General features: G+C 40.1%; 1 protein-coding gene across 3 annotated transcripts in view; it reads right to left on the bottom strand.

Moving 5' to 3' along the window:
• Nucleotides 1-8,056: 8,056 nt before the first annotated feature.
• si:zfos-464b6.2 (uncharacterized) overlaps nt 8,057-17,647 on the bottom strand; it is a 33,407-nt gene continuing 23,816 nt past the window's right edge. For all 3 annotated transcript variants that reach the window (XM_087851308.1, XM_087851309.1, XM_087851310.1), the window contains exons 8-10: nt 15,455-15,656; nt 9,748-10,074; nt 8,057-8,799 (exon numbers count right to left, since the gene is read on the bottom strand). In XM_087851308.1, the coding sequence (XP_087707434.1) occupies nt 8,661-8,799; nt 9,748-10,074; nt 15,455-15,656 (668 nt within the window). In that variant the 3' untranslated portion in view covers nt 8,057-8,660. The remainder of the gene's footprint in view (nt 8,800-9,747; nt 10,075-15,454; nt 15,657-17,647) is intronic.

Here is a 17,647-nt window from a genome sequence, read left to right as displayed (position 1 = left end):
ATCCGGTCGTTAAGTCTGACGTCACTAGCCGTGTCTGGGCCAAAACTCCGCTGCAGGTCCATATATCAAACGATCACTATGGCATTACTGAAAGTTGAAAAACTGTCTAAAGTCTCTCATCTTTAATAAAATGATCAGCGTTCTGCTCTACCAGGTGTAACAATTGAGTTTAACATCCAGGCATCCATGAAAACAGAATTTATGACATTTAACGGAGTTAGAAGTTAGCAGGAAGTTAGCTCGCTAGCTTCTATCTAAATACAATATGGCATGTCCTGACTGCGGGGTTTTGGAAACAAATTAAAACGTACAGCTCTGTTATCACTTCCAACATAAATGAAGACAGAAAACTAAACAGCAGTGACGTTTGTAGGGTTACTGAAGTTTGGCTAGCTGGTATATAATGATGTGCTACGTGACCGCTAGCGACACAGCTATGTTAGCATAATATAAACAAGCTAACTTTTTTTCCACTCGATAAAAGTTAACGTGAGTGTTCTCGGTGGTCAGGAACAAATGTAATCGCATGGCAGGATGCTGTAAAAGGACCAAACTTCAGCCAGGAGAACAACTGAGATAATCCATCCACAATACGAGGTTAGTCATTCATATACTGCTGCATGGGCTGGGCTGTAGCTACATCCTAAGGTTTTAAAAACTGAGCTTAAATAAATGATTAGCGGTAATAAAAGCCGAGGGAGGTCAACAGTGATCACTGACTGTTTTAGGAGCTTTTTGAGATTAAATATAAGAAAATACATAACATTAAACATGTTAACAACGCAAAAGCATATTAAACAGACTACTTTAGGCCCAGAAGTAGGATTCGTCACGTCATCACTTAACGACCGGATAGCCGTAGAACAGATTTCATAATCAGCCGACCCCTTTGTTATCTCTGAAACTTAAACTTGATATCATCTGCCCACCTATGAAGTTTCATGAATTTATCTTGCAAAGTGATAATATCTGTCTGATATTAGGACCAACCAATCAGATTTCTGGGACCTACTGCTCAGAAAGGTGTTTTGGTGCTATAGGACTGGATCACGTACAAAAGACCAGCCCTGAGTCCACAAACCATCCACAAGCCCCAAGTACGGAGTGCTAGAAGGTAGAAGAATAAACCAGCTCTACTCCACGTGTAAGCGTGTTGCAAACAACCCTTTGCACTCTACATCATTCCTACTATATATCAGTCCAGACAGTCACGCCGAACAAAGCTTTTGACCATCAAAAGACGGAGTGCCAACTCATATGAGCACATTTGCAGCGTGCATATAAAATAATTAAAACATCTTTATTTAGTAGAAAAATCAAAAAATTTCAACACATTACAGAGATCACACAAATCCACTATTCTTAAAATCAAAAGTACTAAAATTGACAGATCTGGTTCATTTTCTCACTGCACAAATTATATATAAAGCAATAAACAACCTACTTCCTGACAATATTCTAAAGTTGTTTTCTAAAAGGGAACGGGATACAATTTAAATTTAAAACATCCTTGTATCTGTACAGCATTAAAAAGTTTTTGCATCTCTGTGTGTGGAGTGAAGCTGTGGAACAGACTTAATAAAGATATGAAGCAATGTCCGAGCATGGCGCAGTTTAAAAAGCAGTTCAAGGGTATGATTTTTGCAGGGTACAGGGAGGAGGTAGAGATTTGATAGGGAGTTCTTGTCCAATATTTTCTGATGTGTGTATATGTGTGTGCAGGTGCACGGGTATGTTGGTATGGGTATATATATCTGTAGGTTGTGTATCCTTTGAGGTGTTACTGGGGTTATTGAATATGTATGTATATGTGTATGTACATATATATATAGATAGATATACATATAATTAATACATTAAAAAACATATTGATTACTAGATAGTGGAAAGGGGGTGGGATTGAATAAGCGCATGCTTCCTCCTGCTCCTTTTTGAACATGAAAGTTGTTTGTAGTTGTGGGTGCTCGTTTTCCTTCTGTTTTGCTTTGTTCGTTTGTCTCTTTTTATTTTCATCTTGTTAAACTTCAACATATTCAAAATAAAGATTCAATCATTCAACCAATCAACCAATCAATCAACCAATCAATCAATCCTAACAATGCTCAGGTAAATCTTTATTCAGTTCAATTCAATTCAGTTCAATTTATTTATATAGCACTCTACACAGGATAAAAACCACAAAGTGGTTCACAGTAATATAAAAAAAAGAAATACATAAAAAAACAAACAAACAAAAAACAAACAAACAAATCCCCCCTCCCCCCCAGCACAATCAAACAGACAGCAAAAATTTAATTAAAAGCCAATCTAAATAAATTAGTCTTAAGCTGCTTTTTAGAGAACCAAGATGCTGTTTGATTAGAGATATCAATGGTGTCATCACCGGGGCGATCAAGAGTTGGGAGTTTGCCTCGTAATTGGAAGGTTGCCGGTTCGAGCCCCGGCTCGGACAGTCTCGGTCGTTGTGTCCTTGGGCAAGACACTTCACCTGCTGCCTACTGGTGTTGGCCAGAAGGGCCGATGGCGCAATATGGCAGCCTCGCTTCTGTCAGTCTGCCCCAGGGCAGCTGTGGCTACAACTGAAGCTTGCCTCCACCAGTGTGTGAATGGGTGGATGACTGGGTGTGCAAAGCGCTTTGGTGTCCCTTGGTGGGACTAGTAAAAGCACTATACAAATACAGGCCATTTACCATTTATTTACCATTTTAAAATAATAAATACAATCAAGGCAACGTAATGATGGAGGAAGAGACTTCCACAACCTGGGGTCCACCGCTCTAAAAGATCTATCACCTCTGGTTTTAAAACGAGTTCGTGGGACTACCAACAGCCTTTGATTAGATGATCTCAGGCTGCGAGAGGGAGCGTGGGGTTCTAAAAGTTCAGAAATGTAAGCAGAGCATCACAATTCAAAGCTTTAAAAGTCAGTACCAAGATTTTAAAATGAATTCTAAAATGTACTGTTAGCCAGTGTAATGAACGTAACACTGGTGTAACATGCTCTCTTTTTCGTGTCTAGTTAAAAGCCTTGCAGCAGCATTCTGGACTGACTGGAGACGGTCCAGATTCCTTTTGCTTAAACAAAGAAAAAGACTGTTACAATAATCTAAGCGAGATGATATAAAAGCATGAATAACCATTTCTAACGCAGATTTAGACAACAAAGTTCGAAGTTTGGAGATGTCTGTGAAGGTTCTCAGTCATCCAGGTCATCGTAGTCAAAGGAGCTTGCAAAGAAAAGCGTCTGGACTTCTTTAAGTTACTTGAAGACGTTTCACCTCTCATCTGAGAAGCTTCTTCAGTTCAGAAGTTTGGAGATGTTTCTTAGCTGAAAAAGGCAGTTCCTAATTAAATGGTAAAATGGTAAATGGCCTGCATTTGTATAGCGCTTTTCTAGTCCTTAAGGACCCCAAAGCGCTTTACACTACATTCAGTCATTCACCCATTTACACACGTATTCACACACTGGTGATGGCAGCTACATTGTAGCCACAGCTGCCCTGGGGCGCACTGACAGAGGCGAGGCTGCCAGACACAGGCGCCACCGGGCCCTCTGACCACCACCAGTAGGCAAACATGGGGTTAGTGGTTTGATCCCAGGCTGCCTCCTGACTGCATGCCAAATATCCTTGGGCAAGATACTAACCCCATGTTTGCCTACTGGTGGTTACAGCGTTTCTCCCACATCCCGAGAATCCTCGCCCGAGCCCGTACAGCCAGTGTGACAAATCCACCCTGCGTGCGCGGGTAACCCCTTTCCCTCCGAATGCGTGTCAGCCTCCTCCCCTGGTTTCCCTCTGTTTATTCCTCAGTATAATCTCATCCCGTGTAAATAAGTTTGACACAGCAAATAAAGAGCACTCCCTGCATTTTCTGCACTTCTGTGTATTCTGCCATAGAGTCCGTTCACTCAGCATAACATGTGGTATCTGTTGAGTGACTTTTACGGAAACCTGACTGAAATTTGTCATAGATTTCATGTTTTTCTAAAATAGAAGTAAGTTGATCTGCAACTACTTTTTCCAGAATTTTCGACAGCAATGGGAGCTTAGAGATAGGCCTGTAATTCTTAAGCTGAGTTGGATCCAAACTGCTCTTTTTTTAAAATCAGCTCAACAACAGCATGCTTACAGAACCTATGGACCACACCTGTTGAAAGAGAGGCATGTATGGTCATTGGGTTAAACACTGACAGTAAATGAGAGGGAGGTGGCCCAGAGACACAAACAGACAGTATTTAAGAACCAATGCTCATACGGACATGATCAACTTTATCCACAAAGAAATTCAGAAACTCATCACTCTCAGATATGGAGGTCACGGGTACTGGGTGGACCACGGGGGAAACAATAGAGTTTATGGAGTTAAACAGTACCTTGAAATTTCTCTTGCTTGACGAGATTAACTGAGAAAAATATCCTGATCTGGCTGTTTTTATGGTTTCATGTAGGGAAACCCAAAGTTCCCTAAGGTGGAGCCTGTGAACTTCGAGTTTAGTTGATTTCCAAAGGCATTCTACTTTCCTACAGATTCTTTTGACCTTCCTTATGTCATCATTTATCCACGGATGAGCTCTTTTTGGGGCAGCAATGACAGATTTCATAGGTGCCACTGAATTTAAAATCTCCAAGCAGTGATTGTTAAAACACTGTGTAGCAACATCAGCATCAGTGCAGCCACTGATCACATGACGGTCCAACAAATTAGAAAACTTCAAAGCAACATCCTGATTTATGAACCGCTTATGGAACACGAGATTAGAAGGTGGTGTGTACAGAGGGAAGCTGAGATTAAAAATAACACAGGAATGGTCACTCACTTGTACGTCCTTAACACAGACATTAGTTATGTCTAAGCCAAGAGAAAACACAAGGTCTATGGTGTGGCCTTTAACATGGGTGGGTCCAGAGACTTGCTGAATAAAATAAAAAAAGTCTGTAATGGATAGAAAGTCAGAGGCCATGCTACAGCTAAGATCATCAAGACCTGCTCTGGTTTAATAATGCAAGGGATAGCTCAGTAGGTAGTGTGGTCGCCCCATGATTGGAAGGTCAGGGGTTCGAATCCACTACCCTGAGGTATCCCTGAGCAAGGTCCCTACGCACTGCTCCCTGGGTGCCTGATTTGTGGCTGCCCACTGCTTCACTAAGTAAAAGGGAAAAGACTAATGCAGAAAGAGTAATTTTCCCATGGGGATTAATAAAGTACACATTATAATTATTATTCTAAAAAGTCTGTAAAATCTTGAATAAAAACACCAGCGGGGGCGGGAGGGCAGTAAATTAAAACACAATAAAACATATCTGATGAAGTCGTGACTCAAAGGAAGTCCATAGCTCTCCAAGCAAAACTGTCCCGGTGAACAGCAGTTTTGGGCAAGTTACTTTGAAAAAGTAATTAATTATAGTTACTAGTTACTTCTTCAAAAAAGTAACTGAGTTAGTAAATGAGTTACAAGATTCTAAAAGTAATTAATTACTTGAAAAGTAACTATTGCGTTACTTAAAAAAAACATTTAACCCTCTGGGGTCTCTGGGGGGTATAATTGGCCATTTTTAACTACTTTTCCTCTACATTTCACCTTTAAAAACTATTTATTTGCCTTGTTTGGTCTCATCCTTTTCAGCACAACCTCATGTGTCTGAATTTACAGTCATGTTTTCAGTTCAACATACTGTATTAACACAATTGATCTAAAATCAGACAAAAAACATAAAATCAGAGTAGAAAAAGTTATATTTTTTACTGTAACAACCACAAACATGTTTAATGAATCATATTTTATAACTTTAAATGTAAATATAAATTATCAATATTAAAATCATATGCACAAGTTTTGCAAACAAAGTTATTTGCATCCATTTACCTTTTACCTTGATTTTTTAAATAACCATTTCAAACTATTTACATAACAATCAGCTCTTCTGCATTAAATAAGATGCCACACAAATTATTTATGCCACTCCAAAAAAATAATTTCTGTCCACTATAAAGGAAACATCACAGCCTGATACCTGCAGGTCTGACAGCAGCAGGTGTGTCACTCCTGTTTCTACCTGGAGACAGCAGTCGCCTCATTGTTCTCACACACAACACAAACCTATCCACAACACTACACACTAACTACACAAGACACAACATTAACTACACACTCCAAACATGCTAATTGTCACGAATCTCGCACATCTCAAAACTCGCTCTCTCTCTTTTTTTTGCTGTCTCTCTCTCTCTCTCGCCGTCACTCCTAAAACTTCCCCTGTTGTTTGTTTTGTTTGTTTATTTTTTGCTCATAAGCAGAGAGGTCTCGCTGCGCTGTCCTTAGACAGTAAACATGACGAAACTATTGAAGAAAAAACGCCGCGTATATCTTGTTTATCATGACTCTGGTTTTACTGGCCTATCAACATAATTTATAAACTGGTATATGTCACCTTGTTGCTTTGTCTTGAAGTGGTCATGTGATTGTCTTACCACAACTACTTTATTCTTCCTCGGTCAAACAGCAGCACTCGTGCGATTGTTTTGCCCCCTGAGCTCCAGGTGTTGTGCTAGACAGTGATTGTGATTGCCAGGAGCACACAGCTGCATAAAGCTGTAGCGTCCAGATTACTTGCGTAGTCAGCTACTTCCGTGCTAACTGGTATAAGGTGCGGTAAGCTGAACGCAGCTTCAACCGTCTGTTTGTTGAAAAATAGTAACGGACCGCGTTTTCTTGTTAGTAACTGTAACGGCGTTGTAACGATCGGAATATTAGTTAGATTGCCCCAGTACTCAGAAGCTGTTCAAAGTCAGAGAGAGTCAATATGACTTAAGGGGAACAGATTTCTTTAAAAAAAACAAGATAAGGACAAATATAAAGCAGAGATGTGTTTCTGTTAGAGGAGTTAACCTGTGGAATAGTTATGACAGTGATTTAAAAAGGTGTAGTTCATTTTCCTTGTTTAAAAATATGTTTAAAAATAGAGTATTAGAAAAATATATATATCAAGAATGAAAAGAGCAAAAAAAAAAAAAAAAAACAAAAACAAAAAACAGAAAACCTCTTGATTCTTTTGCTTTGATGTAGTTACTTACTAAGGTGGTGGTGTTTTTTCTTGTTTGTTTGTTTGTTTGTTTTGTTTTTGCTTTGTTTGCCTTCTCTCACCCCAACCGGTCGCAGCAGATGGCCGCCCCTCCCTGAGCCGGGTTCTGCCGGAGGTTTCTTCCTGTTAAAAGGGAGTTTTTCCTTCCCACTGTCGCCAAAGTGCTGCTCATAGGGGGTCATATGATTGTTGGGCTTTTCTCTCTGTATCTATGAAGCGCCTTGAGGCGACATTTGTTGTGATTTGGCGCTATATAAATGAAATTGAATTGAATTGAATTTTATTATTTGCTTTGAGCCCTGTGTACAGGAGCTGCATGCTAAAATATCTTTTGTTAAAAGGGTTGGCGTAATAAGCAAATGCTTCAGCCAATACCTTTTGATTAGCCTTGTCTCATGCTTTCTTGCTTTGTGGTAAATCTTTGTTCTGTCTTCACTGAGATATTTGAATGCTAATCAATCAATAAAGAAAAAAAAAAGATTACTCGTTACTGAAAAAAGTAACGCTGTAGTTAACGCCGTTACGTGATAAACGTAAAGTCCAGACTATTACTGCTAAAAAAGTTATTCAGTACAAATGATTTGTTGGCTATGGAGCGAGCGTTTAGGAGAGCGATCTGAAGCAGAGGTGACAGGCTGATGTCATCAACAGCTGATTGACGGGGAATTTACAGCAGACACCTGGAATAAGGACGTAGTCTCCCGGTACCCCTGGCTGTGGAGCTGTGGTCTTGTAGAATGACAGGCCAAGGTAAAAAAAAAATCCCGCATCTCCAGACATGACGCCGATCCAGGTAATTGTTCTGTTTGTCTGTTTTGCTTGGCATTATCCGCATCCTGGAGTGTAACCGGTAGAGGTGGGAATCACCATACATCCCACGATACGATATTATTGCAATTTTTTAAAATATTTTGCGATATTCAGATTCTGTACATAAAGGTAAACTTTATCAATATTCATTTTCTCTAATATCAAAGTCTCACACTCAGTCTTTCTCTCATTTCAGTTTTATTGTTGACAAACTGAACGGTTTGTATTACAGTCTAGTCCAACTTAACTGAATCAACCATCTGGTACAATTATAGCTATTCTGAACTATGCAGTTTATGAAAACTATGCAGCCCCTTCAGCAACTGAAGAATTTGAAAGTAAATTAAAACAAAATATAATTTTACATTAAATAAAAAAGTTTTAAACTTAATTAAAATAAAACTTGTCTTAAATTAAAATAAGTAAACTGTCATAAAAACAGTTAAACACATTTGGACAGTGAAGGAATGTCAGGATTCTTGCTCAGAAAAAGCATCAACATGCTTTGAAGTCAGAGCACAAAAACCTTTTTTGTAACAAAATATCGATTTCTGCTGCCCCTGTATCCATACATTATTAGCAAACAAAATATCACCATACTACACAGTATCGATTTTTTCCCCCACCCCTAGTAACCAGTATCAAATACCGGAGATGTTCTCTACCATGGAGCGGAGGAAATCCCCTCTTTAAAGAGTTCCTGAGAAGTCCCGTCTCAACGCTTATTTAAGCAGCTGTTTCTCAAAGGGAGTTAGCTATGCACCAAGCCTATTGTGTGCTGTGCTCTGGTAGGAATCCAGTCTCTCTGAGCACTTTGTTCACAGCTGGTGTGAAGTGGGCGCTGTAGCTCAGCAGTCTGCCATCATAAATCAGCTTGTCTTCTGTCAGGTTGGGTTGTTTCTGTAATCTGCAAAAAAAATGTATGAAACAGGTTTGTATGTGCTTAATACATTATAAGAGAGACAAAAGATTCAGAATAAAAATATCTAAAAATTACGTGCTAGCAAAGATGTTGTTGGAAGTATATCTTACAGGTAAAAACACAGTGATAAATAAGTAATTTTTATTTAGACAATTGTTTTGTATAAAGCAAAATTTCCAAGTTGTTTGTAATCAGATTTGACTGTAAATACATTATTTACAATTCTCATCAAATCCTCCTGGAACTCGGTGAGTGTCCGTGTTTGGCTACCATTATAAATTCTTTCTGACCCCAGAAAGTCTAAACAATAGATCTCAATGCACAAGGGTGAAATCTGTAAAATGCATAAATAATATCCACAATATTCAGAACAAAAGGAACTAAGCATTTAATAAATTAAAAGTGTCTGCTCAGGAACAAAAACATGAATCTGTTGATAAAGAGAGGAAGGTGAAAGAAATATTAGTGTGGTAAACAAACAGATTTAATAATGGGTTTTTCCAGCGAAGCACAGCAGAATAACATTAAAAGGGAAACAGACTAAATGGTCTGTATTTATATAGCGCTTTTCTAGTCCCTAAGGACCCCAAAGCGCTTTACACAACCTGTCATCCACCCATTCACACACTGGTGATGGCAGCTACATTGTAGCCACAGCCACCCTGGGGCGCACTGACAGAGGCGAGGCTGCCGGACACTGGCGCCACCGGGCCCTCTGACCACCACCAGTAGGCAACGGGTGAAGTGTCTTGCCCAAGGACACAACGACCGAGACTGTCCAAGCCGGGGCTCGAACCGGCAACCTTCCGATTACAAGGCGAACTCCCAACTCTTGAGCCACGATCGCCCCTATCCTCCCACTATCATGGGATTGGGCACAATTTTTGCTGGTTTTGTAGCAACTAATGATGAGGAATCGTTTAACTAATTTACCTTGTGTGGTACATCCGTGCTATGCTCCTGTCGATCCAGGAGCAGCCATGCTGTGAGTTCAGAATCCCATGAACAGTTGTGGAAAACACTGCTCGAGGGTTGACAATGATCTTGAAGTTAATGTAACGAGTCTCCTCAATGATTGGTTCTTGGTACAGGTGAGCCAAAATGTTCACACCAGTGACATTCTTCCAGTCAGTCTGTGGTGGCAGACTTTGGGATGCTGGAGGAGCCAACGTGATATTGATGGGGAACACGTTATTTTCAAACATGTAGCACTTGTTGGCACCATATTTATTCTCCAGCAGCGGCAACAACTCTACCCAGCTGGCAACAGAATAACAAGATAGTTATAACATGTAAAACCACTTGAACAGCACACAAGCAGTTAAAAGATGACTAACCACAGCAGGAAAGTTAAAAACAATTTCAATAATGTGTTTTAAGTGATCTCTCAAAGTTTTTCTTTGGATTTTCCCATATTTCAGGACCAAACCTTGGACTTGACCTTCTACTTTTAATGTTTGTTTCTTTGTTATTTCACTAACCTGGGAATCGTTTAGGCAAGTCTACTAACTTACTATTGGTGTCATGAATCCAAATTTTGGCTGACGTTGTCATCAACATACACCAACAGGACACACCTTCTTATTTAATGGTTTTTCTTTGTTTTTACTCTTTTCTACATCGTATATACATACTGCAGACTTCAAATTTAAAGCAAGATATTTGTCATTTCTATCAAAGAAAAAAAAGATAAATAGCTGACCAAAGTGTTGTATAAAAGAAATATAAGAGAACAAGAATAAAACAATAAATCAGTGCAAGTACATACAAAGGGTAAAAGTTTAAGACTCACAATGGGTTAAAAGCCAAGGAAAAAAGTTGTGTTTTTGAAAGAGTTTTGAAAACAGCACGAGATTGAGCCTGCCTGACCTACAGTGGCAGCTCATTGCTTATTTTAGGAATCGAAACTACAAATTTCTGTCTCCTCTGGATTTATAAAATGTCTTTGGGACAGAAGCACCTGGTTAGCTGATCTAGAAGAACGTAACATCATGTAAGGGTGAAGCAGCTCAGACAAATAAGAAGGGGCAAGACCATTAAGAGACTTAAATAAATAAAATAATTTTACAATGGATTCCAAACCTACTGGAAGCCAATGAAGGGACACTAAAACTGCTCTCTTTTGCTTTTACCAGTTAAAAATGGTGCAGCACCATTTTATACCAGCTGTAGAAATGAGAGGGAGGCTAGTTAAGACTGCTGTCTTAACTGAAAGAAGGAGCATTGACACGTGAGTCAAGTTTTTGACTGGGATCCATATTCACACCTAGTGATGCTGGATTTTTTTATTTATTTATTTATTTATTTTTGATTTATTTATTTATTTTTTTATACGGGGTCAAGAAGGAAAGGTCAAAGGCAGGGATACAGCTGGAGCCATTGGATTTAAAAAGCATGACCTCATTCTTTTTTCTCGATTGGATTTAGATCTGGACTTTGACTGGGCCGTTCTAACACATGGATATGTTTTGTTTTAAACCCCTCCATCATTGCCCTGGCTTTATGTTTAGGGTCGTTGTCCAGCTGGAAGGGGAACCTCCGCCCCAGTCTCAAGTCTTTTGCAGACTCCAAGAGGTTTTCTTCCAAGATTGCCCTGTATTTGGCTCCATCCATCTTCCCATCAACTCTGACCAGCTTCCCTGTCCCTGCTGAAGAGAAGCACCCCCAGAGCATGATGCTGCCACCACCATATCTGACAGTGGGGATGGTTTGTTCAGAGTGATGTGCAGTGTTAGTTTTCCACACATAGCGTTTTGCATGTTGGTCTCATCTGACCAGAGCAGCTTCTTCCACATGTTTGCTGTGTCCCCCACATGTTTGCTGTGTCCCCCACATGTTTGCTGTGTCCCCCACACGTTTGCTGTGTCCCCCACATGGCTCGTGGCAAACTGCAAACGAGACTTCTTATGGTTTTCTGTTAACAATGGCTTTCTTCTTGCCACTCTTCCATAAAGGCCAACTTTGTGCAGTGCACGACTAATAGTTGTCCTATGGACAGATTCCCCCACCTGAGCTGTAGATCTCTGCAGCTCGTCCAGAGTCACCATGGGCCTCTTGGCTGCATTTCAGATCAGCGCTCTCCTTGTTCGGCCTGTGAGTTTAGGTGGACGGCCTTGTCTTGGTAGGTTTACAGTTGTGCCATACTCCTTCCATTTCTGAATGATGGCTTGAACAGCGCTCCGTGGATGTTCAAGGCTTGGGAAATTTTTTTGTAGCCTAAGCCTGCTTTAAATTTCTCAATAACTTTATTACTTTATTATACTGACCTGTCTGCTGTGTTCTTTGGACTTCATGGTGTTGTTGCTCCCAATATTCTCTTAGACAACCTCTGAGGCCGTCACAGAGCAGCTGTATTTGTACTGACATTAGATTACACACAGGTGCACTCTATTTAGTCATTAGCACTCATCAGGCAACGTCTATGGGCAACTGACTGCACTCAGACCAAAGGGGCTGAATAATTACGCACACCCCACTTTGCAGTTATTTATTTGTAAAAAATGTTTGGAATCATGGCGATCAATTATGCCGATGACTGCCAAATTTATTTGCCACTAAAACACAAGGATGGCATCTCCATAAAACCTCTCTTGACATGTCTAGATGAAATTAAAGCTTGGTTGGCTCTAAACTTTTTAAATTTTAATGAAAAGAAAACAGAAGTGTTGGTGTTTGGACCCAGTGGTCCCTGTGAGTCCTCCTCTGTTGTTTTAGGACCCCTGGAAGTCTATTTTAAACCTGTTGTTACTGACCTTGGTTTTAAGTTGGACAGTGATTTTAAATTGGACAACCAAATCAGAGCAGTGGTGAAGTCCAGTTTTTATCATTTAAGGCGACTGGCAAGAGTAAAATCTTTTCTTTCGAGGCAGCATCTTGAAACAGTGATCCATGCTTTTATTTCTTCCCGCCTGGACTACTGTAACTCACTTTATGTGGGGGTCAGTCAGTCGTTGCTCTCACGTCTGCAGCTGGTTCAAAATGCGGCTGCACAACTCCTAACAGGAACTCGAAAAAGAGAGCATATAACCCCCGTGCTCGCCTCTCTGCACTGGCTGCCTGTGTCTTTTAGAGTTAATTTTAAACTTCTTATGTTTGTTTTTAAATGCCTTCATAGTCTTGCCCCGCCTTACCTCTCTGAGCTTCTTCATCCCCACATACCCTGTCGGTCTCTCAGGTCAGCTGACCAGCTGCTCCTGGAGGTACCGAGATCCAGGAGGAAGCTCAGAGGGGGCGGGGCCTTCTCTATTGTGGCTCCAAAATTATGGAATAATTTGCCCTTGCACGTTAGAGAGGCCCCTTCACTGTCCACTTTTAAATCACGTCTTAAAGCCCACTTTTATTCCTTGGCTTTTAACCTCAGCGAGACTTAGTTTCTCTTTTAATTGAAGTAGTTATTTAATGATTTCACTCTTATTTTATTTGGTTTTTACTTATATCTTATGTAATTTTATTTTACAGTTCAAATGTACAGCACTTTGTGTCAGCTGTGGTTGTTTTTAAAGTGCTTTATAAATAAAGTTGATGATGATGATGATGATGTTTGATTTTCGTTCCACTTCTCACGTGTTCACCACTTTGTGTTGGTCTTTCACGTGGAAGTCCAATAAAATTGATTCATGTTTGTGGCTGTAATGTGACAAAATGTGGGAAAGTTCAAGGGGGCCGAATACTTTTGCAAGCCACTGTATTTCTTAAAATAGCACCAAGTGGCAGCAAATACAGAGAAAACTGAGAGATGTAGTTGCCTTAAATGGTTTTCACTTCACAGGTGTGCCTTGTCAGGGTCCATTTGTGGAACTTCTTGCCTTCTGATTGGGGTTGGGATCATCTGGACCGTAGAGTGAAGGCAAAAGGGTTGACAAGTGCTCAGCATCTCTGGGAATTCCTTTAAGACTGTTGGAAAATCGTTTCAGGTGACGACCTCACGAAGCTTATGAAGAGGGAATGCTAAGAGTGTGATAAGTAGTAATCAAAGCAAAGGGTGGCTATTTTGAAGAATCTAAAATGTAAAATATGAGTTATTTTACACTTTTTTGTTTACTACATAATTCAATATGTGTTCATTCATAGTTTCGATGCCTTCGGTGAGAATCTACAATGTAAATACTCATGAAAAAAAAAAAGAAAAAACATTAAATAAGGTGTGTCCAAACTTTTGATGAGTACTGTATATGGAAGAGGTCGGGAGAAAGGTACAGCAGTGAATCTCTCCAGTTCAGTAAGAATGTAGTTAAGTCAAATTTTATTTATTTATTGTACTTTCAAAATAAAAATCACTTATTCCTAACTTTAATAAGCTGAAGTTCAAATGAAGAAAAACTAAAGAGGGTACACTTCATGAGGTTTCTGGGCGTGCAGATCTCTGATGATCTCTCCTGGACTGCAAATACCACGGCGGTGGTAAAAAAGGCCCAGCAGCGTCTCCATTTTTTGAGAGTGCTCAGGAGGAACAACCTGGAGGAGAGGCTGCTGGTGACGTTCTATAGAGCCACCATAGAGAGCATCCTAACGTACGGCATAACAACATGGTATGCAGGGTGCTCAGTTGCAGACAGGAAAGGACTGCAGAGGGTCATCAACACAGCCCAGAAGATCACTGGCTGCTCTCTGCCCAGTCTGGAGGCCATTGCAAACTCCCGATACCTCAGCAGAGCTGGCAATATCATTAAGGACTACTCCCACCCCAGTAATCAACTGTTTGAACTATTACCATCAGGCCGACGGTACAGGTCACATAAAACCAGGACAAACAGATTCAGGGATAGCTTCTTTCCCAGAGCTATCGCCGTAGTAAATAAGCACAAAACAATTAAACCTGCTTAACTGTACTTGCCATTGTCACTATATTATGCTGCTATTCATACTATCATTACATTATGCTGCTATTCATACTATCATTACATTATGCTGCTATCCTGTATATATTGTACTTATTATTGTCTGAATACTACGGTTGTTTTATTGTACTTTTTATATTTTACATTTATATTTATTTTGCATTTTGCACCAAGGGAGTGGCACTCCAATTTCGTTGTACTTTGTACAATGACAATAAAGGCTATTCTATTCTATTCTATTCTATTCTATTCTATGTGAAACCCTGTGACTGCGGTAGAGGAACCACCAGATCAACATGCACATGATCAAAAACATTTGCCAGGGATGAGAAATGGTTCAAAGGGTGCCTTGGTGTGCCTGTGGACCTTTGCATGCTGGCACGAAAGCCCATTCACTAACAGACCTGCGAAGGCCTGGCCAAACAAACTTGAAGCTGACCAATTTAACAAAGGCCCGGGACCCCAGATGTGATAGAACGTGCACTGAGTCAAAAACGTGATGACGCCATGAAACGGGGACCACCAGGGTTAGGGGGTTATCTTGACAGAGGAGAAAACGAAAGGCACCAAACATCCAAAGAAGAGCTTTGAATGTCCTTCAAGAAGCCTGGAGAACTATTACTAAAGACTACTAAAAAATTATAAATATTGACTTTCAACCTCATTGACCTCTCTAATCATACAAACTGTTCTTGTTTTGTCTTAGATTTTGTATTTCCATGTATGTTCGCAGCACATGTTTTAGTTTATCACTGCACATATTTTCCATCTTCATAATAAACCATGAAAATACACACACATACCTGATGACTTTCTGGGGCAGTATGAGCTCATCTATATCATGTAGAGCCACATATCTGGACTGGTACATGTATCTGTAAAGGCAGTCATTGAGAGCAGGAATCTGACCAAAGTAGTGAAGTTCACCGGGACCATGTTCAGGCAGCCAGCCACGAGACACGTTCACATATGTGGACAGAGACCAAGGAATCACCTCCACTAAACCTGAGAAAAAAACATCGGAAGCAGTTCAATGTCAGTAATTAAAACTAGACATTACAATTACTGCAACTCCAACCTCAAACTGAAATCATTGAACTGGTGAAATGCATTCTGGATCTTTATGGTGAAGCAGACACATGAAAACAAAACATTACCTGTTTTTTTTTTTGTCTCAGTGAATAAGACTAGAGTAATAAACAACCTGGAGCAGCAGCAGTGACATGGCTAAGAAACAACCCAACGCAAAAACTTAATGATCTCATTAAAACAACCTAAGGTTTTGGCTGCACTAAAAACAGACAAAACAGACTCTCATCTGTTGCTCTCAAACACGATCCAAGAATGAATGCTAGTTTTCATAAAGGTTTCCAATATTAGAACTGGACTGTGTGACTAAGTGAAAGGCTCTGTTGTTAATTGAAAGGAAGGTTGTGTATAGGAAATGAATTACTGCTGTACCATGTGTGAAACAAAAAAAATACATAAATCCACAGAGAACTATCAGTTCTTTTAGGTACTTAGTTTTAGTCATTTTTAATGTTTCCATTAAACATTAGAGAAACCAATATTAAGTATAAATCCAGTTTGTGAGCATGGCCACGGAAGGATCCTGTGAGAGCTCATGCAGTCTTAATACTGAGACCACCAAACAGTTCCAGGTCTCTGTAATACACAGCAAGTCAAGATGACTCACTTGCATAAACAGTGAAAATCTGGAAACGTGGAAACATGAACATAAAGACGCGGGAGAATCTGACAGAATGTGTAAGACAGTTTTAACTTTCACTCATTTCAGCTGCAGCCCTGATGGTGTTTAATGGTCTGAGAGCACATAAAGAATACAAACTTGCAAATTTGATAGATTTATAAGTACAAATTTGTATCCTGTTTTAGATTTATATATCAAGTTTTATAAAACAATACAATTGTTATGAAAATGTTTATAGCCGGCATTAGATAAATAAATAAATAAAATAAAATAAACATCAAGTGATACAGCTGCTTCTATTGATGTGTGTCAGAGAAAACCAAAACTTTAGATGGGGGGAATTTGGATATTTGTGTCTGAGTACATGTGCATGTGTGTGTGTGTATCCTGTGTCCAACTCGAGAGAGAGTGCCCTTTTACCAGTTTTAAACAAAAGTCGACAATCCCCAAGCCGACGCAGGTGATCTCGAAGAAGTAGGAGGAAAGGGCAGAGAGTCTGTTAGAGTGAATTGTTAAATGTTTGTCATTTTTATGTTTACCATTTGTACATTGTTTTAACTCTGATGAAAGAAACTCCACTGTCCTTCCCCCCAGATTCTCGGGGTTCTAGGTGGGGGGCTGTAGTCTTTTCTTACAGACACATCCTTGTGCTTCTTTTGATGTAAGCTTCCTGCGTTTACGACCCTTTGGTCAGCAGGAGGTCTGACACACACATTCTCACATAACACACACACACACACACACACACACACACACACATTCTTACTTAGATACAGAAGTTCACACATATACATACAATGCCTTGTCTGGGCGTGGCTTTGTTCTGACGTGTTTTGTGTGAACTGTCTCTCAATAAAAGGCAGCAGAAGGAGGTCATATCTGGAGGTCATTTTCGTGGTGAACAGACGAGGCCTCCATTGCGCAAATAATCGATCGATCGACTGTCTTGTTTTCTTCATGATGAATAAGTCTCTATAATTAGCGGGGCTTGTGGAAACACGGACCCAACAGAGTCATACACCGTCTTGTTATCTGGGAGAATTTGTTGTTCCAGCTTTGGCCCTGGAGCTTCCAGCTGGTTAGAGGAGGCCACATAAAGATAGTGGTTGTTCGGGTTTGGTTTCTGCATTCCAGTTCCATCATTGGTCCACAGATCTATCAATTTCCCGTTGTGGAGTCGCGAGCTTCTCTATGATTTTATCCATATTGCATTCAATAAACACTGTCTGAGTACTTGTGGCTCTACCCACGGCATCAATCCAGCCGGCCTTATGGGATTTTGAGG

Source organism: Neolamprologus brichardi, chromosome 14 (genome assembly GCF_056152115.1).
Source record: "Neolamprologus brichardi isolate AB-2024 chromosome 14, ASM5615211v1, whole genome shotgun sequence".
Classification (NCBI taxonomy): domain Eukaryota; kingdom Metazoa; phylum Chordata; class Actinopteri; order Cichliformes; family Cichlidae; genus Neolamprologus; species Neolamprologus brichardi.
Note: the sequence above shows the minus strand (reverse complement) of the source record. Positions and strands in the feature narration are given on the sequence as shown.